This window comes from Hippocampus comes, unplaced genomic scaffold (assembly GCF_001891065.2).
Source record: "Hippocampus comes isolate QL1 unplaced genomic scaffold, H_comes_QL1_v1.1 scaffold281, whole genome shotgun sequence".
Classification (NCBI taxonomy): domain Eukaryota; kingdom Metazoa; phylum Chordata; class Actinopteri; order Syngnathiformes; family Syngnathidae; genus Hippocampus; species Hippocampus comes.
Genome location: NW_017805704.1, coordinates 55,392 through 73,141, shown reverse-complemented (window position 1 = coordinate 73,141; position 17,750 = coordinate 55,392). Strand labels below are relative to the sequence as shown.

Sequence of the window (17,750 nt, the reverse complement as noted above, 5' to 3'; positions counted from 1 at the left end):
CACACACACAAATAAGTGTAAATATTTCTACATATTTGTATTGTTTATTACGTATGTTACTTTGTGATCTTTTTTTTTTTTTTTTTAATGCTCTTTAGTTATATTTTTTTCTGTGTTTAAGAACAAAACAATTGACGGTATTTTATTATTTTTATAGTTTATTCCATTGACCAACTTTATATTTTTTATCGATATTGTCCACATTTTCATCAATGTATAGTGAACGTTCGCACGTTTGCTTTCTCTACGTTTTATATTAAAATATTTGAGTATTTTCTTGCACGTTCACCTTTGAACCCCCCCCCCCTTTTTTTTTTTTTTTTTTTTTTTTTTTTTAAAGAATAGAATGTTGTCATCATTTGTCAACGTGTCTTGTGTTGTAGGGCGGAGAGCCCGATCTGCCCACGGTGTCCAAGATGGTGTTAAACGATTGGCAGAGGGGACGTATACCTTTTTTTGTCAAGCCTCCAGGCCCCGAGGGCGACCAGCAGGTAAGGTTTTGTTTTTTTGTTTTTTTTTTCTCAATGCGATACCTGCAACACCTTTTATGTTACCATTACTTTTTTTTTTTTGGGTCCACCAGGAACCTTTGCCAGTGAAAGCTGCGCCAGCAACAGTCGACGACGGCATGCAAGATGCCCAGACGGAAGAAGAAGCCGCCATCGCCGCCACCGCCGCCGCCACCATTGAAGGCGAAGAGCAGCAGAAACGGCGGCAGAAGGAGGAACTTAACAAGATTTTGTCCAGCGTGCGACAGAACTTCGGTAAGATCAACGTGGCGCCCGAATTCAACGAGGAGGACCTGGTCCCCGTGGAAATGCCCGACCTGGACATCTCCGGCTCGGAGGCCGAGGATGACGAGGCGGAGGAGGAGGAGGACGGTGAGGAGGAAGAGGAGGCGGAGGGCGTAAAGGAAGAGGACGCGGGCAGTGAGCCGGCCGCCGAAGAGAGCGCGGTCGCTGGGGAAAAGAATTCCAAGCGAGTGCTACGCGAGCTGGACGAGAAAATTGCCAAATACAAGCAGTTTCTGGCCCGGGCCAAATCCAAGCGCTTCTCTGCCATCAGGTCAGTCGAGGTCGCCACCAAACAGTTTTTTGCTTTCCTTTGCGCGAGACAAATGGCGGCAAAAAATGTTCGCAATGAGTCATTCGCCGATATCAGCTATTTTTTTAAAAATTGGAAATCCGCCTCGCATAGACATTATCGGGTTTAAGAATCATGCAAAAGCACTTTTTTTTTTGTTTGTCGATCAGTGGGAAGAACACACAGAGACTGTGACTGGAAAAAAATGTCAGCCAAATTTGAACATGAGCAGTTTCATCACTAAGAGGCTAGCCACGAGCCGCTTAGCCGCTAACAACTAGCCGGCAGCCACCGGATGGAAGCGGCAATCAATCGCGTCGTATTTTGCGAGTAGCGATGATCTTCACGCCGTATGTAAGACAGTCGTGATCGATGTTTTGAAACGAATGAACAAGAAAAAAAAAAAATCGCCGCTCATAAAATGCTGGATTACTTTATCATCGTCTTTTTCGTCAGTATTTGGTTTCCACTCGCATGTCATGAGGAAACCCAACCCAGAGTCAATAAGAAAATACATTTAGGATGTTTTTGTTTTGGACCACTTGTGCCTCTTGCTAGCCAATTTTTCTTTCGCTCTCTCTCTCTCTCTCACACACACACACTCACTCATAAACGTGTACACAGACGCAGAGTGGCTAGTTTTCATCCGGTTGTTCATAATATTAAGAAAATCCAAATGGAAACTAACTTGGGGTTTTTTATTTTTGGTTTTTGTGACACAGGATACCAAAAGCCGATTCAGACAAATTGTTGATGAACATCAAGACCAAACAAGTGCAGATGCAAGGTAACTATGAATCACATCGTACGCTTTTTTCCCCCTTCGGACCACAGCAAAGATGGCATTTTTTTGATTTTTATGAAGATTGATTGATTTGTTTGTTTGGGTGGGTGGCTTGATTTTCATTCACTTTGAGTGCATTTGTAACCACATGGGGGGGCTCAACACGGGCCGAAAGTGGTGTTTCTTGGCAGTATTTTTTTCCGTCACCGGCTCAATGTTGTTGTTGTTGGGGGGGGGGGCAGTATTCTTCGAACAAGGTTGTTTGTCGGAACTTTTAGCGTTGATACTAGCGCAGGCATGTCCATCTGCAGTCCTGGAGGGCCCCCCCACCTTGCCTGTTTTCGATGCTACCTTGGTCCAATGATCAGCTCATCAGCAAGTTGTTGAGACGATCCTGAGCTTTTGCCGCCGGGAGGGGGGGGAGATTGAGTCAGCCTCCCTTGCAAAATTTTTTTCTGGCATTTTGTGAAGTTGCTCATTGAATTATTTTTTGTATTTAATTCTAGCGGCTACGCAGAGAAACAAAAAGAGGAAAGCTGACGACGACGACGAGGAAGATGAGCATTCCGCCCCACAACCCAAACTGTCGTCCAAAGAGGTAGAAAAACGCCTTCACGATTTATTGGACAGATCCGTTCCAAAGTTCCTCTTTTAAAAAAGTTCATTGTTGTATTTTTACAGCGGCGAGCGATGGACCGTGCCCAGCGGTCGAAGAAAGTGGGCTCGCGCTACTACGAAACGCACAACGTCAAGAACAGGAACAAGAACAAGACCAAAGACACCCAAGCGGCAACGTCGCGGGGCAAAAAAGCGAAGAGAGCTAAGCGCTAAAGGCTAGCACTCAACTCCCATTAAAAAAAAAAAAAATAGACTTTTCATGATGCTTTATTTGAAATGTAAGTAATAAGAGTGTGCATTTTGAACCCCTCGGGGAAAGTCTGGCCTTAGCTTTAAATGCAACAATCATTTTTTTGGAGTATGCATGGGAAAAAAAAAAAATCTTCTATTTGCCTCCGTAGCGACAGCCAGCGACACGTCGCAGCTCGGGAGTTAGTTACTTCTTTGGCGCGACCATCCCTTCCAGTTGGGTCTAAACGGGAATACACGCAGAACGTCAGGAAGGAGAAGCATCGAAAGGTTGACATGTTCTTACCTTGAGCTGCTGGTTGGTCCTCTTCAAAAACTGAATCTGCTCCGCGCGCTTCTTTTCCTGCGCTTCCCGTTTTGCCTCGTCCCTCCTCTCGTTGGCGACGCGCTCGTCCTTCTGAGCGTTTAGCCGCGCCGTCAGATCCTCTTTCTCTTTCTCCTGAGCGCTTATCTGGGGATGCGTCAAAGGGGCGAGAGCGATCGGCTTTCTATGGCGTTCGAAACGGAGACGCCTTATGCCGTTTTTGTTACAAAATAAAAGTCACGAAAGGTTGACGTGGTCGTTTAAATGTTTCACTTGATGGTTGGTTGGGCAGGCAGGCCCTGAAAAACCCCAACCAGGTGTTTGCGAGCCACCAAAAAAAAAGTCAATGGGCCCCCATGTCATGTCCTCTTTAAGGCTGCCATCTGGTGGGGGTGCGGCTGAACTACAGTTAGCCGACCGAGAATAAGACGAATCATTAAAGAGTAATACACTATGTGTCTGTTGCTTACTCTTTGCAACATGTCCACCTTGTCCTGCTCGGCCTGCAGGGCTTTCCTCATGCCGAACACTACGCTGCTCTCGTACAGGGTCTGGTAAGCGGCGATGGTCATTTGGAGCTCGTCTCGGACGCGAAGCAGCAGGAGGCCTCGCTCGGCGCAGTTGACGCACACCTGCCGGATCAGCTCGTCTTCGAAAGAAGAATAGAAAGAGGGGGAAAAAGTCGCCCTGGTATGTTTTAGTTCTCGACTGGTTCGGTTTCTTTGACAGCGGTTGCATCAAATCGCCAAGGGAATTGTCACCCGTTACTCTCGACAGGCAGCTCAAATCATAAAATTGTCATCACAATAGTTACCGAAACACTGCGAGTACAACTCCCTACGCACGGGGCAGATGCCCGTTTCCAAGGCCCGCCTCTGCTGCAACTTCCTGTCCAGCACTTCCTCCAGGTTGACCACGTCGGCCCGTGTACTCGGCGTACTGGACACCCGCTGCGCCCACATCTGGTTGCCCTCCATCCACTCCCTAGACCAGGGGTGTCAAACTCATTTCACATTGTGGGCCACATACGGACTCGGTAGATGTCAAGTGGGCCGAACCATTAACATTATACCATACTGTGCTATGAATCACCAAAGTATCATCTCTTTCCTTTGTTTTGGTCTGAAGAAGCATTGATTGGCGCTTTCATAACATTTGCTGCGGTGGGTCTACCTCGGTGACAGACTGAGACTGCTGTTTTCTTCCCCGATCAAAACAATGTTGTCTTCGACTGTGATCAAAACAGTGTGTCCCCTAGCGGATAATTCACGAATTGCATTTTATTTAAAATATTAATTCTGTGTCTTTAATGCATTTTTTTTTCACTTTTAAATTATCCCACGGGCCGGATCGAACCTCCTTGGGGGCCGGTTCCGGCCCACGGGCCGTATGTTTGACACCACTGCCCTAGACGTACAGTATATGTTATGTTCTGGGGTTTCTTAGAGGGCTGTAAAAGCGGTTGCGGAGGGGGGCGCACTCACCTGGGCGGAAAGATGACGTTGAGGATTTCCTCATTTTCAGGTGACCCTGATTTGGTTTTAGGCGGAGGGGGCACAGGAGTGTCAGCAGGCTGATGCGGGCTCACTTTGAATGGACGCCCCTACAGGGGGAAAAAAAAAGGGTGTTCGTCATTTTAAGAAGAGGTTGTCAAACTGTTTGGCTGATTGAACGACGTACGCATGAGAAATTTCACAAAGGACCCTCAGAACATAACCATTGCATTACATAACCATGCCATTTAGGAACAGGAACGGGTCCAGGATTTTTTTTTTTCTCTCTGCAGGGGTTAGGGTTGGGCTTGACCGATACATACTGAGAAAATAATCGGTAAATATATTTGAGAATATCAAATAAAATGCCCGACGGGGGGGGGGGGGCGACGCAGATATCTGATTGTGCTGTACAGTGTACCCCGAGCCCCAGTGCAGGAATATAAAAGATGACCATTTTAGAGAGAGAAAAAAAGTTAAATACAATGGCTATGGCGTTTAGAATTACAACTGAGCTGTGTTTATGTAAATTATTAGAAAATAATTTAGTTTGTAATTTTCCATCTTTTCTATGGCCCACTTACCTTCCCCGATTTCCTCGCGTTGCTTTTGCCGATTGAAACCGGAGTGTCATATTTGAGAAGGGACTCTGTGACCTCACTCATCTTGTGGGATGCGATAAAATATTTTTTTCCTTCCGAAAAAGTGCAGCAGCAGGTTGGTTTCGACTTTAAAAAAAAAAAAAAAGTTCGCGTTGACGTTTTCTGTTGTCATGGCAACGTTCTCCTACTGGTATCGATTGTATTTGATCCGGGTGGGGAACTGTTTTTGACCACTTTTTCACTCACGCATTTCGTTTGCATGAGAAGCACAAGAGCAGATTTTTAATTGTAAAATTTTAATGCTTTGCTGTTGTATTTAAGTAAGGTGTTTAATTCATTTTAAAGTGTTGGTTTGACAAACGGACAGATTGCGACAAGCGCTGATTCGCCGAGATGTATTTCCCGAGCTCCCACCGGAAGCGGAAGTAAAGAAGCCATAACGTAAGCTATTGCTTTCTATCCGGGTGGGGAACTGTTTTTGACCACTTTTTCACTCACGCATTTCGTTTGCATCAGAAGCACAAAAGCATATTTTTATTTGCAAAATTTTTAATGCTTTGCTGTCGTATTCAAATAAGGTGTTTAATTCATTTTAAAGTGTTGGTTTGACAAACGGACAGATTGCGACAAGCGCTGATTCGCCGAGGTGTATTTCCCGAGCTCCCACCGGAAGCGGAAGTAAAGAAGCCATAACGTAAGCCATTGCTTTCTTTCCTCGCGTTGCTTTTGCCGATTGAAACCGGAGTGTCATATTTGAGAAGGGACTCTGTGACCTCACTCATCTTGTGGGATGCGATAAAATATTTTTTTCCTTCCGAAAAAGTGCAGCAGCAGGTTGGTTTCGACTTTAAAAAAAAAAAAAAAGTTCGCGTTGACGTTTTCTGTTGTCATGGCAACGTTCTCCTACTGGTATCGATTGTATTTGATCCGGGTGGGGAACTGTTTTTGACCACTTTTTCACTCACGCATTTCGTTTGCATGAGAAGCACAAGAGCAGATTTTTAATTGTAAAATTTTAATGCTTTGCTGTTGTATTTAAGTAAGGTGTTTAATTCATTTTAAAGTGTTGGTTTGACAAACGGACAGATTGCGACAAGCGCTGATTCGCCGAGATGTATTTCCCGAGCTCCCACCGGAAGCGGAAGTAAAGAAGCCATAACGTAAGCTATTGCTTTCTATCCGGGTGGGGAACTGTTTTTGACCACTTTTTCACTCACGCATTTCGTTTGCATCAGAAGCACAAAAGCAGATTTTTAATTGTAAAATTTTAATGCTTTGCTGTCGTATTTAAGTAAGGTGTTTAATTAATTTTAAAGTGTTGGTTTGACAAACGGACCGATTGCGACAAGCGCTGATTCGCCGAGATGTATTTCCCGAGCTCCCACCGGAAGCGGAAGTAAAGAAGCCATAACGTTAAGCTAGCTCCACTGCTCCTCGTTAAGTTTGTTGTCGAGAAAATGATCATCAACACCTAAGCCGAGGCGCTTTACAACTTTTTTTTATTTTTATTTTTTTGAGCGATTCTTTTCCCGGAAGGCAAATGGCCAAAGAAAAACGACACAAGAGAAGAGACTCGCCCGAAGTGAAAACGAAGGTGAAACAAGAGAAGCTAAGCCCCGCGAGGCCGCACAAAACACGACGCTCGCCCAATGACAACAGAAGGAGAGCCAGCAGGCCAGTTTTTTTTTTTTAAATTTTTGCCATACCTTTTAGTTGAAATCTTGTTTTTCTCCGAACTAAGAGCACGCGCCGTCAAAACTGCAACATGGTGTTTCCGAGTCTGCTTTGGCTAGCCGTTAGCGTTCGTCGCGCAACAAACTTATCATCGGCGGTGCTGCTTATTGAGTCGTGTTTTTTGTGCGTGTACGGCTTCTTCCAGGTCGCCTGTCAGGACGAGGGACGACCGCTCGAACGGCAGGAGAGAGGCGTCCTCCCCTGGCCGGCGAGGCAGCAGATCCCCTCGGAGGAGAAGTCCTCATCGCAGTGCCGATGTCAAGTTAAAGCGGGTGAATTCAGCTCGGAAACTAAGTCGACAACACTGCATTTCGACGCTTTTTTGCCTACACGCGGATTTGCGCGCTTGTTTTAGTGACTGACTTAGTCGGATGGTTCATGCTGTCAAGTTTCGTCAAGTCAAATTGATTGCTGTGTTTCCCATTACATTTTAGCATTAAACTAAGGGAACTTTAAGCAAAGAGGATCCATGCCAAATCACCCCTCCTGCAAAAAAAAAGAAAAAATTAACCGAAGGGATTTTGATTTGAATGAAACTTGGTGGTGGTGATGGCACAACACAAAATCTCAAAGTTTAGGTTCATCGGAGCTGGGCTTTGGGGGCAAATTTGAATATAGCCGGCAAAAAGAGACATGGCTGCTTCCTTTTTAAAACTTGTATCTCAGGAACGACTTGGTCAAGGAATCCAAATCCGCAATCATTTAGAAGAGTGGTGCATATTTTAGTAACGTAGGCAGGCCACTTTGACCTAGAATTTGTGGATCACGTGACCTTAACAAAAATTTTCAGGAAATATAATCTCTCACATGTTCTCTTCAAAAAATATCAAAGTTTCAGAGATGTACTTTTTTTTTTTTTTTTTTTTTTGCTCAGTAACTATCAGGAACAAAGTATACACGTGCTCAGATTGGAAAGAAATATTTCATGACAACTCAATGAATGGAAAGACCCAAGAGTTTTTTTTTTTTTTTTGTGGTTTTGTTCAGTACACAATATTTAACTCTCTTTCAGTTTGACTGTAAATTTCCAGTCTGAATGTCAATAAACAGGTTGAAGCAAGCAGCTTAGAAATTTGGTGAAAACGTGAGCACAAATAAAATAGTGACCTGTACTGTAGCGCTTTGACGTTTGTTGCCGTCATCTAGCGGTAAAGTGCTGTCGTTCACTTGTGTGTGAATGGTTTGAAAGCAAAATACTTTTTGCCAACAAATGATTGCTTCCTCAAACTTTTTTTTTTTTTTTTTAACAAGCTTTCTTTTCCTACCTGCAAAACAGGAGCGCGACGAGCAGCGTTCCGGTGGAGAAGAGCAGAGAAGACGAAACGAGCAGCCGCAGGAAAAGCGCGGCAGGGCGGAATTGGAGCGGCCGCATGAAAGCGAGCGCAACGGCGACAGACGCAGGGAACGGGACGCCGCCGCCTCGCAGCAAGCGGAGCGACGGCACCACGACGAGCAACGGCGGGAAAAGCGTCGACGGCGCGAAGAGAACCAGGAAGTGGACTTCGGCCATCCGGAGGGCTCCGGCGACAGCCCGACGGACCCCCCCCACGCCGACAAGGAGAAGCCCAATTTCGGCCTGTCGGGGGCGCTGACGGAAGACACCAACACGTTCCGCGGAGTGGTGATCAAGTACAACGAGCCGCCCGAGGCGCGCGTTCCCAAGCGCAGGTGGCGGCTCTACCCGTTTAAGAACGACGAGCAGCTTCCCGTCATGTACATTCACCGACAGAGCGCCTATCTGTTGGGGAGACAGCGGAAAATTGCAGACATTCCCATCGATCACCCGTCCTGCTCCAAGCAGCACGCGGTATTCCAGTACAGGTAAGGGCCAATATGCCGAGGGGCGCTTTGCAAAAAACGGTACATGTCATCTTTTCGCATTTTCACACCACGATACGAAACGGTGGCCAAGGAAGGAAAACGGCGACGGCAAATCCGCGACACCGGTCGGTCGTAGCTGCATCGGCGGCGACGCAAAAAACAAACTTTTTGCCCACTGCAAAATGATTTTGGATTTATTTCTTCATTGTGTTTTCCCTTCAAACGGCTTTGGCGGCTATCTAAAGTCCATTTCTTTCTCTGCGTGTTCAGAGTGACGGAGTTCACCCGAGCGGACGGCACCACGGGCCGTCGGGTGAGACCTTACATCATCGACTTGGCCTCGGGCAACGGCACTTACCTGAACAACCAGCGCATTGAGGCGCAGCGCTACTACGAGCTCAAGGAGAAGGACGTGCTCAAGTTCGGCTTCAGCAGCCGCGAGTACGTCCTGCTGCACGAGTTCTCCGACACCAGCGAGGTGGACGCCAAGGAGGAACCCGAAGAAGAGGAGGACGAAGGCCTGGATGAGTAAAAAAAAAAAAAAAAAAAGTCCAGAAATCCAACTTGACCATGTCATCTGTTTTTGCCTTTCAAGGTGGGACCCGATGAATGATGCGCTCAATTATGACGCCCCGGTGTACAGACAGACAGACCCCCCCCCCTTTTTTTTTTAAAATTTCCTCACATGGGGGGGGGGGGTCTCACAGCAGTCATGTAAATTTACATTTTTGTACTGTAAATAAAGACTGTCAACTATTGGGACTGCCTCGAGCAAATTATTGACCTCTCATGAAATATTTGAGAATGGGTCACGCTAGTTTAGCTTTTGTCGTATTATTCTCTTTCTCTTTAGCAATTAAGATAAAGCCTTTTAATACCCGTTTGTCAACATAGGTTGAGTAATTTTGTAAAAAAAAATATCCATGCGTGGAAAGGATGGACATGACCTGAGCATCGCCATAAGCTTTAAAGTTTTTTTTTTTGTAGTACTCAGGCTCCATTTGTGTTAAAATCTCTTGAAAATACAAATTTTCCTTAAGTTCAGTTTTTTTTCCAGGATCACAAGGCGTTTCCAGGCCAGCCGGGAGACAAAGAGTCTCTCCAGCATTTCCTAGGTCGTCCCTGGGACCTCCATGCCCAGAATACCTCCCTAATCAGATGCCTGAGCCACCTAATCTTGCTCCTCTTGACGCGGAGGAGAGGCGGCATCGACTCCGAGCCCCTCCCGGATGACCGCGATTCTTACCCGGGGACGCCCCCTGGGGAGATCGACCGGTAAATCGAGAGCTTGGCTTTTTGTCCCAGCTCCTGGGCTTGGTCATGCCATGTTCTCAAGTTGACCCGTGACTTGTCATTACTTCGTTACCCGAGCAACAGAAATGTCATTTTCAGTCACCAGCGAGTGGCAAAATGTCTGCCCCCTGAAATAGATAAAAAACGGCCGGATTTTGCTGCTTAAGTCATACTCCACAAACGCAATACCGAGCAAAATGCGGTGTTTCGACTCTTGGGAGGGTCGGGTGGGGGCGCGCAGCACATATTGTCAACAAAATGTGAGACTTTACCTCCCCCTCATTCAACTCAAGTGTATTTCTCGAGCACTTTCAGCCATCGCTGCATACAAAGTAACTGTACATGAAGCAACTAACATATAACAGTAAAGCAATAAATCCGTAACAAAGATGGTCGATAACACCAAACGGTAAAACTCACAGATCAGTTGAGCAAATTTATTTCCCAAGCGTGTGTCACAATGGGAGCCCTTTGCATGAATCAATCACGCAAGAGTAAATCTTGGGGTGAACCCCGATCTAAACCCTAACAAAAAGCGCTCCCGCTAATGTCCACACGGTGCTGTCCCTGAGCCACGAAGCTTTTGTGGTCCCGCCAGTCCCAAGACGGGCACGGTCCTCGGAGGATGCCGAAAAGTCTTCCAATAGTTCAGCTTTGTTTTTAGTGTCTCTTTAACTGTCTCCTCGCGTTCGATAGCGTTGCGTCCCGTTGTCTTTGGTTGCAGCTGCAGTTGGGTTTCAAAGTGGAGTGGAGTTTCGTGATTTCACTTGGAATAGAGGAACATAGCGACCATGTGAAATCTTCGCATTAGTTTTGGGAGGTTGGCGCCTTGTGTCGACATATCTCTCGTTAGATGATGCCAATAATCTCCGCAGTGCTGTGTAAAGAAAACACAATGAGAGCACTCCCTTGAATGGAAGGCACTTATTGCGCAATCCACAGGCACCAGAGTGGAAAAAAAAAAAACAATGGAGGTTATCGCGGAAGTGAACAATCCGCCACAACTTTGATGGAAACGTTCAGTGCCAAAAGGGGGGAAGGAACGCGAGACGCGCGGGCATCCGGTTTGGAGGATGACTGTGGGGGCGGAGCTCCGGGAACGTTCCCGGAGCCTTTTGGGGGCGGACACTCGGGCAATCGCGTACACTCACCTGAGGTGACTAGCGCGACGCTTCGCCCGAGACCCCGACGAGAAGGAATAACGACACATGTACACGACGGAGCGGAGGCGGATGAGTCTCCGGCGGGAGCCCGCCGCCGGGTCGCAGGCGTCGGCGGGAAGTTTGTGGCAGGACCCGCTGGCCATGGAGCTGAGCGCCCGGAGCCACGCCGCCAGGACCGGGACCGGGACCGGCGTCGTCTCGCCCCGGAACCGCGGCCGCGCCGTGTCGGTGGCCTACATTGCCAACGACGGGGAAGGCGAGGCGGCCGCGACGGCGCAGGCCGCCCAGGTCGAGCGGCGCTTGTCCCTGGCCTGCGTGAAGGAGGCGTGCGCCGACACGCGAGCCTCGTTGAAAAGCATCCCCTTCGAGAGGATCTCCATGGCGACCACGGACGTTCTGGACAGCTTCTACAACGCAGGTAGGTGAGTTGGCAAAACTTTTCGCCAACACCCTTTTTGTTCAGGTCTTCCGGGGGCCAAAACAATTGACACGATGTACTCGAGTACAAGCGCAAGTCATTGTGTCCAAAAACGAAGAAATACCGCAGTGTCAAGTTTAAAAAAAAAAAAAAAAGCGCCGACTGACATTTTGAAATGTCGTTGCCAAAAGTAGTACTCACACTGTCACAACGTACAAGCGTCGTAAGGGAAAAAAAAAAAAAAAAAGAGTCCGAGTTGGAGTCAACTTTTTGGAAGTAAACAGGACATATTTGAAAGTCGTTCCAACTGAAGTGACTGTGTGTGAACCCCCCCCCCCCCTAAAAAAGTTGTCATTTTTACAGTATTTTTCTGATAACCTATTTTCATACGCCCCACGAGCTAATATCTTTTTGTTCTCCCCGTTTGGCAAAAGAGGCCTCCGTAAATGACAACGCAAACGACTTGTTTTGCTGGTCAAACTTCACTGACTCTACGCAACCAATCAGAGGACAGAAAAAAATGTTGCCGTCTTGAGGGCTACCTTGCTGATTCGACGAGGCAAGATTGAATTGTCATTGATTAAAAAAAAAATAATAATAAATAAAGAAGAGACTCATCGTTCGCATACTGGTTACATCAGTACAGTACGCAAGTATTTGTATTTTTTTGTCACCCTTACCTGCCACCATCATTCCCTCACAGATGTGGCCGTGGTGGAGATGAGCGACTCTTTCTGCCAAGCGTCCCTCTTCTATCACCTGGGAGTCAGAGAAAGTTTCAGCATGACCAACAACATCATCCTGTATCGTTATGAGGAGGACACAGACCTGCAGGCTGTGAAGGTGGGATGGCGTTCCCCAAGGCTCATTCATGGGACCAGACTGCTTTGAGTCATTTGATCATTGCATTGTAATAAAAATGTTGATGAGGAATCTTCCAAATCCTATTTGGTAGGTATACATGCCTGATCTGATGCAGGGATGAAGTGAGCCGTTTTCCAATGCGCAACAATTTTACGGAGTGTTTTGGCTGCCTGTGAGATGAGTCGTAACGATGAAATTAGGAAAATAAAGGCAGATCTAACTTGACGCCAAATCTTCGCTGAGCGCTCTCGAAGGGAGTCCTAATACTCCAAGGTCCCAAAAGACGCTTCTGTGTCGTTCAGGAGCAGTGTGGAAGCTACACTTTCCTCCCTTACGTGGTGACGCCTCAGGGCAAGGCGTTCGCCTGCGACGGCGCCGTGATGACCGGCATCAAAGAGCTGATGCAGCCCGCTTTCCAGCTGGATTCGCTTCTCACGCCGCTGACCGAGAGACTCGCACATTTGCTCAACGACGTGGATGTGCAGCCAAGGTGAGGTGCCTTCCTATTCCTCTCGCCGTCATGGTGTATTTCTCAAAGTGGAGGCTCGGGACTCCCGGGGTTTGGAAACTCGCACATTTGCTCAACGACGTGGATGTGCAGCCCAGGTGAGGTGCCTTCCTCTTCCTCTCGCCCGTCATGGTGTATTTCTCAAAGTGGAGGCTCGGGACTCCCGGGGTTTGGAATAAATTCCCATGTAGATAGATGTTTTTTTTTTTTTCAAAGTGCAAAAGTCGGAGCGTTTTTCCAACCTTGGAAACTTTTAACAAGACTGAATGGGACTAAACCAGGAATGGGTTGACGGAGGGGGGGTCCCAATGAGGTCCCTGGACCAAAAAGGTTTGACAACCACTTTGGTATTCTCCGCCAGCGAATACTTCCGGGAGTCCATTCGGCACGAGATCCGCATGGCGAGGGAGCGGTTCAGCGGTGCTGCCCTGAGCGAGGAGCTGAGTCGCATCCAGATGCGTTTGGATAGCGTGGAGCTGCTCACCCCTGATATCGTCATGAACCTGTTCACCTAAATGCGAGACCAAAACGGAGAAGTCTCGAGTCATGTTTTCAACATTTCGACTGAGGTGGCGGCTCTCGTATCCGTGGGCGGGGCATTCTGGAGCACTTCAGATCTCCCGATGGAGCGATTTTGGCTCGCTTTGCCCCACGGATGTATCCTGATAGCAGCAGATGAAGAGCCGACATAGGGGGGGAAAAAGAACAGGCCGACAAGTCGTTCAACTAAATGCGAGAGCAAAACGGAGAAGTCTCGAGTCATGTTTTCAACATTTCGACTGAGGTGGCGGCTCTCGTATCCGTGGGCGGGGCATTCCGGAGCACTTCAGATCTCCCGATGGAGCGATTTCGGCTCGATGTATCCTGACAGCAGAAGATGAAGAGCCCACATAGGGGGGAAAAAAAGCATCTGTAAAAATCCACATCGATGTCCTTTTGTTTTTTGACAGGACTACGATGCGATGATAAAGCTGGTGGAGATGCTGAACAACCTCCCCATGTGTCTGGTGGCAAAACACCAAAATATTAAGTTCCACTATATTTTTGCCCTCAACAGGTACAGTGTTTCTATTCCATTGCTTTAGTGCTCCAGTCCTGTACTGTTGGTTGTGGATCTCTCTTGACAGATGGCCGTTCTTTTCGATTCCAACGGTAACAGGAGGAATCAAACGGGCGACCGTGCCAAAGCTTTGGAGGAGATCCTTCCCATCGTAGAATCAGGAGGCAAGGTGGTGTCGGACGTGTACTGCCTGTGCGGTCGCATCTACAAAGACATTTTCATGAGCTCGGGCTTCAGCGACCAGCACAGCAGAGATCAGGCCTGCTACTGGTATGCGCCCCCCCGAGCGTTCGCTCCGTCGCCTTCCCCCTGCGGCTTTTGCATCGAGCGGGCGTCTCTCGGTTGCTTCGCAGGTACGGAAAAGCCTTTGAGACGGAACAGACTCTTCACTCGGGTATCAACAATGTGGTCCTTCTGATGGCGGCGGGGCACGAGTTGGATTCGTCCATCGAGCTGCGCAAGAAAGGTTCCGCCAGTTGGACGCTCTTTGGGCCCCAAATGTCGTCGTCGTCTTTTGTCCCGCATGAGAATACTCGTGGCACTTTTTTTTTTTGTCTCTAGGCGTGACCTTAAGCACCCTGCTGGGCCGGAAGGGCAGCCTGGAGAAGATGAAGGACTACTGGGACGTGGGCTTCTACCTGGGCGCTAACATCCTGGTTAACGCCCACAGGAAAGTCATCGAGGCTTCCGAGAAACTCTACAAGCTCAAGGCTCCGCTTTGGTGAGGCCGATCAAGATCGCAGCGCATCGCTTTGCTTCAAAGTCCGCTTCGCTGAATGCTAACCCATCGATGGGAAACGCCCGAGCCGACCGGCAAACGGCAGCGAGTGTTGTTTTGCATTCCACGTGGATTTCTTCTTCTTCTTTCAGGTACGTCGCGTCCGTGATGGAGACGTACGTTCTGTACCGGCAGTTTGCCAAGCCTCCCGACGTCACGTCTGCCAAACAGGACACGGCGGACTTCTGGATGGAGCTGCTTTTGCAGTACTGTCAGCCCGGCGTCATCACCGAGCGCTGCCCGGTCGGTAACACGGCACCGTTGCCGCGCTCCCGCGCGGCCGCTGAGCTCATTTGGTCGGAGAGGTCGCGGGGTCAGATCCCCTCACGAGCCAGTAGCTTTTTCAACGTGTTGTCTGAATTCCAAGCCGATTGATTTTGAAAGCTGTCCAACACAACATGGTCACAGGGTTATTCGGTCAGCTCACGGTGTTTTTTGCCCCCCCCCCCTCCCAAAAAAAAAATACTGTGTCTTCAATTCAGAGCAGTAGTGGCCGAGTAGATTTTGAATCCTTCCCCAGAGAAATTGTCATGCCAAGATTGTGAGTCAGAATCTTGCAACCACACTCCCTGAGAACTTCAGCAATGAGCGCTTGAAACCTGACGCGTGACGCCCGACGCGTGACGCCCGACGCGTGACGCTCGACGTATTTTCCTCAAAAGTTCCTCTCGGTACGGCCACAATTTCCAATGACCCGTCCTTCAAAATGTTCACACGGCACCGTGGCAAAAGCTCGATGGATTTGGGGGGGCACGGCCCACCTAAAACGGCGTGAGTAGCTCAGGATCGATGTGGGGGTGGGGGGCACTCGATTCGTTTGTGGATGTTATTGATCGTCCGACATGTTTTTCAGGTGCTCATTCTGGAGCCCAGTAAAGTCCTTCAGCCTGCGGTGGTGTCAGTGAGCGAGGGGGACGAAAGTCGCACCGTCCAGCTGAAACACGTCACACCCTTCAAGGTAGGCGCAACATGTCATGGCGGGCCATGTAAACAGAATCGCATTCGAGTTCCGATCCCACGTACGGCGTTAGCATCACCGCGACTCGCAAAAGATGACGCGATCGATCACTTTCTTGCGAACCGCTTCTTCTCTCGTTCATTGGCGAATTCTGTCGAGTGCAACTTTCAAACCGTACTTTGAAGAGGACTCCGATCGGCTCGAGTCACGCCACGTCTTGAAGGTGTAAATATGCCCAAAAGCTGGACGCTGGTCACGTCATGTCACGAATCTCGATCATATCATTACTCCGTCCTATTTAGATTGCTTTGCTCAAGGTCATCGACGGGCTGGATATGGTGCGTTTGACTGACCCCAAAAAACAGTCCGTGGATCGGTGGTTGGGGACCCCCACCTTAGCTCATACATACTCAACATTTCAGTCTCATCGGCCCTCACCGCACCATATTTTAAAAAGTCGCCGTTTTGTTCCATGGGACCATGCGTAGTTGTGTGAATGTTCAAGGCCAAATGCGAGGGTGTGGTCTTATGTGTGTGGGAATGTGTGTCATGCCTCAGGATGTTTACTTTCATTCTTCTTAAGTGTGTGTGTGTGTGTGTGTGTGTTTGTATATAAACTGCACCTGCAAAACACTGAAGAAGCTGCCTGTGTCAAATTGTTATTTTTTTGTTTTCATTCTTTTGACTCAACAGAAAGGCTTACATCAGTGGACTTTCCCGGCTGCCGCAATCCGCGGAGTGAGGTATGAAGCTGCGTGTGCTGACAGCTTTCAAATACCTTCTCCTGTGTGTGTGTGTGTGTGTGTGGGTGTGGGTGTGGGTGTGGGTGCGGGTGCGTGCGTGTGTGCTCAAAGCCCGCGGCTGGTTGTCACTGGAAAACACTGGACTTGTCTCATTAGTTGTCGCATTGCCGGTTTGATGTTGGGACTGGGAGCGCCACAGCTTCAGATCGCAATCGGTCCGCTTGACATTTGAGGATCCAAATGCCAACATGTCAGCGCGAGTGCAGACGCAGCGCGCAGTTACTTGGCAAATTCTCCACTGCGGCCACATGTCAATCAGGATGCGAAACATCTGCTCTGCTAAAAGGCGGGACTGGGTGCTGAAAGCACCCAGTCCCTTCTAAAGTTCTGGGCTTACACCACAGGTGTCTAAACTATGGCCCAGGGGGCCATTGGCGGACCACCATCCATTTTTCAGCGGCCCGCGACCTGACACAAAAAAAAAAACAAAACAAAACATAACAAAACCTCAAAATGACATTTGGCGTAGGCCTCAAGGTGAAGGTGGGCCGAGTGAGAAGGGAGGCCGGGCTGTCGGACCTTTCGCTCTACTCAAAGATACAAATCAATGATTCAAAGAATAACACCATCGATTTTGAAAAGATCATTCCATTTTAGAGGCAAATGTATTTTTTTGCGTGTCAATCACGTTACAGCCCGATGAAGTCAAGCAAAACATTGAACACGCGGCACCATTTTCCAATGATTTTTTTTTTTTACCCCTCGTGATGAATATGACTCGAGTATTTTTCTACTCTCCAGCGCATCAAAGATTGACGAGCGCAGCTGCTTCCTGTACGTGCACTACAACTCGGATGACTTCCAGCTCTGTTTCCCCTCAGAGCAGCACTGTAAAGGGTGAGTGGCCGGCCAGACGTGCGGATTGATAAAGAGGCCGTGGCGGGAATTGGCTCGATTGGCTCTTGTCTCCTCAGTTTCTGCGATCTGGTCACTTCTCTGCTCCACCCAGCCGAGGACGCCTCCCCTGGTCTGAATCATCTCAGTGAGGGAATACTCGAGGTCGGTCGCCACCCACGTCTCCCGCTTGCTTTTCATGTGCGGTTCGCCTTCAAAATTGGATTCCATCGAGCGCGTTTGCGGCTCCCAACCTTTGGCGAACATGTTGGATCGTGTTGCCGACGAGCGCCGAATGGCGATGCAAGCGATACTTGCGCCTTTTGGGGTTTTTCCGGGCCGTCACCTTCTTCTTCCATCGTTGTTATTCGCCCCCCCCCCCC

At 48.5% G+C, this 17,750-nt stretch overlaps 4 protein-coding genes across 5 annotated transcripts in view; 3 read left to right on the top strand and 1 right to left on the bottom strand.

Annotated features, from left to right (window-relative positions):
- gnl2 (G protein nucleolar 2) overlaps window positions 1–2,716 on the top strand; it is a 6,611-nt gene extending 3,895 nt beyond the window's left edge. Inside the window, 5 exon segments of the mRNA XM_019882778.1 lie at window positions 384–491; window positions 584–1,065; window positions 1,806–1,870; window positions 2,374–2,465; window positions 2,549–2,716. Of these exon segments, the coding sequence (XP_019738337.1) occupies window positions 384–491; window positions 584–1,065; window positions 1,806–1,870; window positions 2,374–2,465; window positions 2,549–2,698 (897 nt within the window). The 3' untranslated portion in view covers window positions 2,699–2,716.
- A 20-nt stretch (window positions 2,717–2,736) lies between these two features.
- On the bottom strand, window positions 2,737–5,414 carry dnali1 (dynein, axonemal, light intermediate chain 1). 2 transcript variants are annotated; one of them, XM_019882780.1, is made up of 6 exons: window positions 5,116–5,412; window positions 4,523–4,641; window positions 3,853–4,022; window positions 3,509–3,687; window positions 3,021–3,185; window positions 2,737–2,957 (listed from the first exon to the last, which is right to left on the bottom strand). In XM_019882780.1, exons 1-6 carry the CDS (start codon window positions 5,194–5,196, stop codon window positions 2,922–2,924), a joined length of 750 nt encoding a protein of 249 aa, XP_019738339.1. In that variant the 5' UTR covers window positions 5,197–5,412; the 3' UTR covers window positions 2,737–2,921. The 2 variants fall into 2 exon arrangements, with proteins under 2 accessions (XP_019738339.1, XP_019738338.1); XM_019882779.1 differs by having other exon boundaries at window positions 2,737–3,185; window positions 5,116–5,414.
- Window positions 5,415–6,468: 1,054 nt separating this feature from the next.
- Window positions 6,469–9,237, top strand: snip1 (Smad nuclear interacting protein). The gene is made up of 4 exons (XM_019882783.1): window positions 6,469–6,807; window positions 7,013–7,139; window positions 8,144–8,688; window positions 8,959–9,237. The coding sequence occupies exons 1-4, from the start codon at window positions 6,674–6,676 to the stop codon at window positions 9,218–9,220; spliced, it is 1,068 nt and encodes a 355-aa protein (XP_019738342.1). The 5' UTR covers window positions 6,469–6,673; the 3' UTR covers window positions 9,221–9,237.
- Window positions 9,238–11,016: 1,779 nt separating this feature from the next.
- LOC109523559 (mitogen-activated protein kinase kinase kinase 5) overlaps window positions 11,017–17,750 on the top strand; it is an 11,682-nt gene continuing 4,948 nt past the window's right edge. Inside the window, 13 exon segments of the mRNA XM_019882777.1 lie at window positions 11,017–11,562; window positions 12,266–12,405; window positions 12,729–12,916; window positions 13,296–13,470; window positions 13,885–13,991; window positions 14,094–14,264; window positions 14,348–14,460; window positions 14,556–14,715; window positions 14,865–15,015; window positions 15,626–15,730; window positions 16,424–16,473; window positions 17,275–17,370; window positions 17,448–17,532. Of these exon segments, the coding sequence (XP_019738336.1) occupies window positions 11,190–11,562; window positions 12,266–12,405; window positions 12,729–12,916; window positions 13,296–13,470; window positions 13,885–13,991; window positions 14,094–14,264; window positions 14,348–14,460; window positions 14,556–14,715; window positions 14,865–15,015; window positions 15,626–15,730; window positions 16,424–16,473; window positions 17,275–17,370; window positions 17,448–17,532 (1,914 nt within the window). The 5' untranslated portion in view covers window positions 11,017–11,189.

What these genes read in the sequence shown, in the direction of transcription:
- snip1 (XM_019882783.1), top strand. Translation starts at nt 6,674, where the DNA reads ATGGCCAAAGAAAAACGACACAAGAGAAGAGACTCGCCCGAAGTGAAA. An exon ending in CCGATGTCAAGTTAAAGCGG is followed by an intron (nt 7,140 to 8,143) that starts GTGAATTCAGCT and finishes CCTGCAAAACAG; the next exon opens with GAGCGCGACGAGCAGCGTTC. An exon ending in CACGCGGTATTCCAGTACAG is followed by an intron (nt 8,689 to 8,958) that starts GTAAGGGCCAAT and finishes CTGCGTGTTCAG; the next exon opens with AGTGACGGAGTTCACCCGAG.
- dnali1 (XM_019882779.1), bottom strand. Translation starts at nt 5,196, where the DNA reads ATGAGTGAGGTCACAGAGTCCCTTCTCAAATATGACACTCCGGTTTCA. An exon ending in ACGCGAGGAAATCGGGGAAG is followed by an intron (nt 4,642 to 5,115) that starts GTAAGTGGGCCA and finishes TTCCCCCTGTAG; the next exon opens with GGGCGTCCATTCAAAGTGAG. An exon ending in GTTGTACTCGCAGTGTTTCG is followed by an intron (nt 3,688 to 3,852) that starts GTAACTATTGTG and finishes CTTCTTTCGAAG; the next exon opens with ACGAGCTGATCCGGCAGGTG.